Below are 8,862 nucleotides of genomic sequence, written 5' to 3'. Positions count from 1 at the left end.
GGGTTTCACCGTGTTGACCAGGATGGTCTCGATCTCTCAACCTCGTGATCCACCCGCCTCGGCCTCCCAAAGTGCTGGGATTACAGGCTTGAGCCACCGCGCCTGGCCAGGATGAAATTTCTTTGCTTAACATTTTCTCTTGCTTAACTGTTATGATAAAAACAATTTTAAAAATCATATGGCTTCATGGTATATGTACACTTTTGCCAACGCTGGCATGGGGGAGAAAAAAAGAGAAATTGTTATGCTTCTTGCAACAAAACAATAGGATTAAGAGAACTTTTTACTATATGAACAAAAAACTTAACAGATAAAATTAAGATTCAATCAGCAATTAGTCACTATTGTGAACCATTTACAATTGTTTTATAGCCTAATCTAGTTTGTCCTAGCCATCCAGAATAGGTGTGGACTCCCTTCCCCCAGTGTCTGTTGGTACATTCTAGAAATACAAACTTAATTTTCATAGTCTATTTGCCTATGAATAATAATTAGGAAATTTTATGACTCAAAGACTGTTCCAGGGTTATTAAAGGACATCACCATGATTATTGATTAAGAGTCTTTCTAACACTAGAGATACAATTAGGAAGATAAATCAGTTACCAAAGAAAAGTCACATACTCACTGGTATCATAAATTTAACTATAGTTATATTTACGTTCTCGATTATTTTATTATCATTATTTTTCCCTTCCACTTGTAAAGATAAGAAAGTTGACACTACTGCTTTATTTCATTTTTCAAACTTTTTATTTTTTTGAGACAGAGTTTCCCTCTGTCACCCAGGCTGGAGTGCAGTGACACAATCTTGGCTCACCACAACCTCCACCTCCCAGGCTAAGATGATTCTCCTGCCTCAGCCTCCTGAGTAGCTGGGATTACAGGCATGCAGCACCACACACACTAATTTTTGTGTTTTTAGTAGAGACAGGGTTTCATCATGTTGGCCAGGCTGGTCTTGAACTCCTGACCTCAGGTGATTCGCCCACCTTGGCCTCTCAAAGTGCTGGGATTACAGGCATGAGCTACCACACACGGCTGACACTACTGCTTTATATGAAGAAAAAGAGATCTTAAAAATGGATGAGAACCCGGTGTGGTGGCTACCACCTGTAATCCCAGCACTTTGGGAGGCCTAGATGGGTAGATCACCTGAGCTAAGGAGTTAGAAACCAGCATAAGCAACATGGCAAAACCGTGTTTCTAAAAAGATTTTTAAAAATAAAAATAAAAAAAGTAAAAGAAAAATAGACCGGGTAGGTGCAGTGGCTCATGCCTGTAGTCCCAGTACTTTAGGAGGCAGAGATGGGGGCATCACTTGAGCTCAGGAGTTCAAGATCAGCCTGGGCAACTTGGCAAGACCCCCGTCTCTATAAAAAAAAATAAAAAATTAGCTGGTGTAGTGGCGCATGTGTATAGTCCCGCTACTCAGGAGGCTAAAGTGGGAGAATCGCTTGAGCCCAAGAGGTTGTGGCTGCAGTGAGCCATGATCATGCCATTGTACTCCAGCCCCAGTGACAGAGCGAGATCCTGACACCAAAAATAAAAAAATTTAAAAAAGGACCTGCACACTATCTATTTTGTCATAAACTCTTAGGGATTAGTGTTGTAAAGAAGCTGTGGTATCACTAAAGCAAATGTCAAAGGAAATTGTGTTTCAAAAACCTCTCCAAATATTTTTTAAATGATTAGATGACAAATATTTCAATCCATTGAAAATAAATGTATCAGTAATATATATTTGAAACATATAAGGTGTCACAGACACATTAGTAACATTCCCCTACCTATATCTTGCCTATTTGTCAACAGCTAGAACAGTGGGACCGACTTCATTCAGTGCATGTTCCTAGAATCAATGTATGATTCTACTTAAGAGACATGGTTCACTAAAAGTGCAGTATGGCAGTTCAAATACATAACATGTAGTTTAGACAGAAGTATGTGAAAGATTCAAAAATCAGTTGACAAGAGAAAGGCACAAAGCCTGAAATTCCAGTTTTAAAGCACTCAAGGTTTCTTAGTACTAGAGATAAACTACTATTTGATTGTATTTATCAGCATGCTGATAAATACTGATACATACTGATAAAACAGAATTCCTACTCATTTTTTTCTTATGGGAAAAAAATTAAAGATTTGCTACCCAGATTAGGGCTATACGCTTATTTTTAAGATTATGCAATATCACAAGTGTTTTTCTTTCCGTAACCTCAACGCCCACAAATCCAAACGAGACTTAGAAATGCCATAAGAAGATTCAACCACTGAGCATGGAACCACTATTGCCACTATACCGCTAGAGGAAAAGCTCTGCTATATATTTTGGGTCATCTTCACACTATATAGCTCAAGCAAGTCACTTCAATTTGCTATGCTGTGCACAGGGCACACAGACACGCACATTCCTTAAATTGCTATAACTACACTTCTTACTGATTCTGAAACTAGTGCCAATCCTCATTTCAGTGCCAAATCACATTTTTAAATGATGTTACAAACAAATGTAGATTTTCTCGATGTGATTCTCAGTTACAGAAACTTACAGAACTTTGCTTATCAACCCTAGACAATAAAACCATTCTACCCAGAGGCTCTAGAAAGCTTTCCTTACTCCATTCAACTCACTCCTTGATTGTGCATACTCCTTAGTAGGCTTACAATTTATGATGCTCCATTACTTTTTTTTTTTTTTTGAAATTGATACGCTTTCCATTTTTTCGTTTTCTGTGTTTTGGCCTTTTCAATTCTATTTTAAATGTTCTCAGGGCCCAGCCAGTACCCTGTTTCGTATTCTGCAGTGCCTAAAAGTTACTGTTAAAAAGGCATGAAGGCTTTGCAAAAAGAGAGCTTGGGAAGTCATAACCTTTCTGAACTTCAGTCTTCTCAGAGAATTGGACTGGACTATCTAAGCTCCTTTTAACTCTTCAACTCAAGAAACTGTTGAAAACGTTCCCGTAGCTGCCGATCACCTTCAAATTCCAGCTCAAAATCCCCCAAATTCCAGCTCAAAACCCCCTTTGGAAGGCATTCCCTAACTAATCCCTACAGACTCCCCTGCTCACCGAGCCTTGCGATTTAGGAATTCAGTGAATACCGAGGTAATTATCAGCAGATTGGCATACCGCTGGTCAAGGGGAAACACACTTGATGTGAGTAGGTAGCAGGATGGAATGAAAAGAGCATCCAAACTCAAACTGTAAAGTGCTACTCCAGCGTAAGGTGATAGCGCTAACTTTACAGATTAAATGCATACCAAAGTTAGTTCTAGAAAGAGCGCTAGCAGGAAGCAAAGTGAACTTTTCAAGGGCTATTTAGTTCACTGGGCTCTCCTTCGCCACTCGATGCGCCCCTGAACCACAGAAAGGGGGAACCAGGTGGTCCAGGGCCCTTTCACAGCCCAGCAGGCAGGATTGCCCTACACCTTTTGAGCCGCCTCGCATTCCATTCAGTGTGTGCCATCCTCGGGCATACCTTGGCTCCTACTCCCAGCCGTGAACACGGGAATGAGATTTACGGGGCGAGATTAAACGCTGGACTAGATCTTCCTCCTGCCGGGGCCACGGGCGGACGGACACTAGCGCCCGCCGCCCCCCGCCGCCCCCTCCTCGGCAAGTTTATTACCCACCGTCCCCCGCCCGCACCGTCCAGACCCCGGGGCAGCTCGGACCGTCGCCTCCCCCGGCGCTCCGAGACCTGCCCAGCCTCCCCCAGGCCCCGGCCCCCCAGGCCCGCCGCTCCGCCCAGCCCGGGCCCCGCGCACCTTGCTCTTCACCTCCATGGTGCCCAGGCAGCCGCTGCCCGCCGCGTGCCGGTGGCTGCGATTCATGCTGAACGCCGGGCCCGCGGCGGCCTCCTCCGGCCGGGCGGCCCCTCTGGAGCGCAGGGAGCGAGTGCGCGGCCGGCGGGCTCGGAAGGCGGCTGCGGCCCGGGAGCCTCCTCACAGGCACCTGCAGAGAAGGCGGCCGCAACTCTGGCGGCCGCAACTCTGGCTCCGCGCTGAGCTGCACTCGGCCGGCTGCTCACACGGCGAGACCGAGGGTCGGACTGGCTGCGCGGCAGGCGGAGACGCAGCTCCCTCCCTCCGGGCCCCAGCGGCTGCGGAGGCAACAGCGCTGGAGGAGGAGGAGGGGGCGGAGCGGAGGCCGCAGGCGCCGCAACCTCTCCCTCAGCCGCCTCCCCAGCGAGCCCGCGCGCGCGCACCCGAGCCGGGCCACAGCCGCGGCGCGTGCGCGCGCTCACCTGCAGCCCCCGAAGCTGCCGCAACCGCTCGCGCTCCGCCCACACCCAATCGGAAGCGCGCACCTGCGCCCGCGGCGCCAACCAATCGATACTCGCCTCGCGCGATGCGTGGGCGGGCCACCTCCTCAAAAAACCCCGCCTTCCGCCGCGCTATTGGTCCTGCGCTTCGAGGGAGGGGCGGGATCACCTGAAGCCGTAGACCTCCGCCCCTCATCAAGCCGGAGAGTCAGAAGGCGCATGCGCGGGTTCTGGAGTTTCCGCCCAGGGAAAGCACGCGGAGCGGTCGGCCGGAAGCGCGAGCGCACCTGAAGAAGGGCTCCGCTGTGTGGACCTTTTGCGCACGCGCAGGCGCGCGCCTCGTTGCCCGGCGCCGCCGGGGGCTCGCGCCGCTTGGAGCGCGTCACTCACACGCCTGGCTCTGGGGATGGGACGACCAGCGCTGCCGGTGGCCGAGGCGCCATGGGGCTGTTCGGTTCCCGCCGGTCTCCCTCCCCTTTTCCACTTTGGGATGGGGCATCCCCCAACGACGCCCCTCCACCGCCCTTTAGCGTCGCTTAGGTGTCCCGTTGCAACTCTTGTTTGCAAAATTTAAGTTTTCTCGCCTCTGTAGCAGTTGCTGGGGGAGAAGCTTAGGGCTCTCTTGGCTTGATTTTGTCCGAAGAGACTGCACGCCCTAAGTTCGTCAGGTCGAGAGGGAAGGAAAGTGAGCTTGAGGCGCGGGAAGGCTCCTTGCGGGCCCAGCCTCCCAGAGGATTTCTAGTCCAGTGCTTTTTTTTTTTTTTCTTTAAACCTCTGAAGTCTTCCTCTTCCCTCCTCCCACCATTCCTTAGCCATTCGCTGTTTCTATGACAGCCTCTGGGTTGTGTTCGTTTCCCGGAGTGACCAAGCTGTGTCCCAGAGCAACAAAACGCTGAATCCTCCTCTCTGAATGTCTCAGTCCCAGAGACCGGCCTCTCTTCACACAGACCCTGTTGGCCATGGGGAGGAGAGGAGAAGACTGAAGATTCTGGCTGGAGGAGATTCCCAAATCCCAAGGGCTCCCTGTGGGTTCTGGGACTCCAAGAGCTATTGAAACCTGCAAGCCAGGAAAGGGGCGGGGGAATGGAGATGGAGGAGGAGGGTCCAGCTTGAGATCTGGCAGGAAGAGTGGTTTGAGTGCCTTCCTCCCCTCACCTCCCTGCCCATCTCGGGTGCCTCTTAACACTTGGACCCGTTTCCCAGCACGGGTGACAAGTTCCAGGTTTCCCATTTTTGTGCGCATCTGAGTTTTGTGAGTAACCCGCCTCCACCCTAGAATGAAAGCTCCCGAAGGCAGGGAGCACTTGCGCTTTGCTGTCATCGAGTAGCACAGAGCTGACTTCCAGCAGGTACTCAGATGTGTCTTTGCTGAGTGCTCAGCTGAGGGTGTCCTTTCTGCAGGCTCACTTTGCCCCACCTGGGTTCAAAGGTGAGAAGCTCATTTTTTTTTTCCCCTGGAGGATTCAGGTCACCAGACGTTTGTGGGGGAATTTAAGGTTTTTCTGGCCTTCTGAGGTGGCAGCACAGGTGGAAAGGACACCAATTCAAGCTGAATAATAAATAAGCAAGCTGCCTCCACCCCCTGTACGAAAGCACATATGAGGTGACTCAAGCTCAGCCGGAAATAAAGGGCCTATCAGAGCAGCTGCAAGGCCTGTAACTCCCCTGTTTGGACTAGCACGGCAGTTCCCAACATTTTTTCTCAAGACCCCTTTACACTATTAAAAATCGTGGGGGACCCCAAAGCACTTTATGTGTTATATCTTTCAGTGTTTATCTTAGAATTAAAACGGATGTGTCTAAAACATGGGAATACACCAGCATGCATTCCAACAGTCATCAGACTGATGATGTCATCACATCTTGTCCCTTCTGGAAAACTCCATTGTATACTCTCGAGACAATGAGAATGAGGAGAACAAATGACATCTTAGTTTTGTGAAAACAGTTTTGGCTTTGCAAAGATCCCCCATAAAGGGGTCTCAGGGACTCCCAGGGACCACATTCTGATCATGGCTGGACTAGAAACCATGTCACCACCTTTAGTGAGCTGGATTCTTAGGTCTCCCCCTCCTCTCCCTGATTGGCAGGACCACACCCTGCGAGCAGCGCCCAGCTCTGTGTGATGAGTGTTGTTGGGTGGTTGAATTTTACTTGTGTTATCGGTACTGATTTATCAGGCCCTTTTAAAAAGGAAGTTTATGGGTGCCAGTGCACCTGCGTGGGCCCTGCATTCCTGGAGGTGTCGTCACATCCTCTCTCCCCTCCCGGGGTGTGGCATCCCTCTACTTGGACTTTCCTTTCTAGAGACAGGGCCAGGCCAGAGCTTCCTGGATCTAAGGAAAATTATTTCAACTCGAGCACCTGGGTTGTATAAGGAAGGAATGAGGAAAATAGTTTGAGTTTGATAAAAGTACTGGGAAGGAAGAAAACTCTTTCATTCCGAGAGATGTTAAGGCCGTAAGTATGTCCATTGGGCCTGAATTTCAGCCTTTCAGCTCATTGCAATCTCCACCTTGCAGGTTCAAGCAATTCTCCTGCCTCAGCCTCTTGAGTAGCTGGGATTACAGGCACCTGCCACCACGCCTGGCTAATTTTTGTGTTTTTAGTAGAGACAGGGTTTTGCCATGTTGACCAGGCTGGTCTCGAACTCCTGACCTTGTGATCTGCCCACCTCCGTCTCCCAAAGTGCTGGGATTACAGGCGTGAGCCACCGAGCCTGGCCAAATTTCAACCTTTCTTGAGAAGCATGATCAGCACAGACAAGGATTTGTATTCCTGTTTCTTCCATTTGAAGACTAACCCTAACCTTATTTCTCTCCATCCTCCCTCCCCACCCCCAAATCCTCAAGCTAAAGCTGATCAAGACTTACATGTGGCCTGAAAAGCTAGTCACCTGCCTGGGAGAATTAATAGTCGGTGGGTTAGGGAGAAGGAAGGTGAACATATGACATTATGGACACTCTAACTTATAGGTTCACAAAATCCTTAGTCCAGAATGGGCTACCAGAGATAATCATGCCCATATATTGTCAAGCCTCTCCACCCTCTGAAAGAAGTTAGTGAAGGTTACACTCCTGCTTTCTGTGCCTTTTCAATACTTTCTGTCTTGAAGTTCTACAAACACCCCGTCGTGTTTGTTTGAAATCCACCTTGTAAGGTGGCATTTGTAATTTTCCATAATTAGTTTTCTTAATTCATTATTGTATAATGATTCTTCTTCCTTTCCTTCTTCCTCCAACTCTTAGAAAAAAAAAAGAGGGGGCAAGAAGTCATCTGTAATGCTGGTAAAAAATTTTCAAGAAATTTCTCTTGCCAGCTCTTTTTCTCCTTGATTGCCCATGTTCCAATTCTGATGGAGCTGGTTAATCATTCTTTGAGAAAGAGTTGAAGTATATATTTATGAATCTCAGACTACTCACCGAAGCATTTTAAGCCCTTTAGCAGAAGTGGAATTAAGTCACATGATCTGTTTTCTGGTTAATAGCTTATATAATACCGTACGGCTTTTTGCACAGGGCTGGGGTGGTGCTCACAGACAGACGAATGAATTGTTTTCTGTAGCCTCTAGGATGCAAGATGCCTTTTTAGGTAAAAACCCAGCTTTGCAGGAGGCAGTGTGTGCCAGGCATGGTCGGTGCCTAAGCCTTGCCCTTGGCTTGTTTCGTGACGGGTTTGTTTTCTGACCCCTCTCTGGGATTCAATTTCTCCATCTGTAAATGCAGGACCTGATGAGATCATCTCCACAAGCCCTTCCAGCTCTTAACATTCTCTGGTACTCCAGGGATAATGGAGATTGATCATTATTGCAACATTACCAGGGATGAACTAGAATAAAAAGAATAATCTTTCCATCAGGGTCAACAGACAGGTTGCAGTCATTAGCCACACTATTCCACTTCCCAGGAGGTGTTGATGAAGATAATGATAGTTAACATTTATAAGAGACCTACTAGGTGCCAGGAACTGGCTAAGCTCTTTTCTATTCACTTATTTAATTTTAAGTTGCATGAAAGAACTTTATGTTTGGAGGCACTCAGATCTTTATTTTTTAAACTGATAGACGTTTATTTGAGTGGTTGCTCTGCTCCTTGCTGTCTGGGTGACCTTGACCCTGTTCTCTTAACCACTCAGAGCCTCAGATTTCTCCTCTGTTCCTCTATAAGAGGAAGTAAGACAGCAATGCTTACCTTACCAGATTGTTGCAGGGCTGAGATGAGAAACTATACTTGAAACTGCTCTGCAAACCATCAAGTTTGGTACAGATAGTAGTGGGTTTCATTTAGCAAATAATGTTGTCTACCAAAGACCTTGAAAGGGATTCCTTGAAATAGAATGAAAATGTGTAATAAATAAACATTTCTTTTTGTTTTCACATCAGGTAACCTTTCAGTAAACATCCCTCAGGTCAAGAGGCAGCCTAGGGCAGTCATTAAGAGCATGACTGGAGCCAGATACCTACAGTTGAGTCCTGCCTCTGCCATTTTCTAGCTGTGTGATGTTAGGCAAATTCTTAACTTGTTTGAGCCCCTGTCTTCTCATCTGTAAAATGAGCATAATAAGAGAATGAATCGTCTTAATTTTTTTTTTTTTTTTTTT

General features: G+C 47.5%; 1 protein-coding gene across 1 annotated transcript in view; it reads right to left on the bottom strand.

Moving 5' to 3' along the window:
• PARD6B (par-6 family cell polarity regulator beta) overlaps positions 1-4,204 on the bottom strand; it is a 19,817-nt gene extending 15,613 nt beyond the window's left edge. Inside the window, exon 1 of the mRNA XM_017496860.2 lies at positions 3,767-4,204. Coding sequence (XP_017352349.1) covers positions 3,767-3,832 — 66 coding nt within the window. The 5' untranslated portion in view covers positions 3,833-4,204. The remainder of the gene's footprint in view (positions 1-3,766) is intronic.
• Between the last annotated feature and the right edge of the window lie 4,658 nt (positions 4,205-8,862).

This window comes from Cebus imitator, unplaced genomic scaffold (assembly GCF_001604975.1).
Source record: "Cebus imitator isolate Cc_AM_T3 unplaced genomic scaffold, Cebus_imitator-1.0 Scaffold224, whole genome shotgun sequence".
In the NCBI taxonomy this organism is placed as follows: domain Eukaryota; kingdom Metazoa; phylum Chordata; class Mammalia; order Primates; family Cebidae; genus Cebus; species Cebus imitator.
The sequence above is the reverse complement of the archived record's forward strand: the minus strand, read 5'-3'. Positions and strand labels throughout refer to the sequence as shown.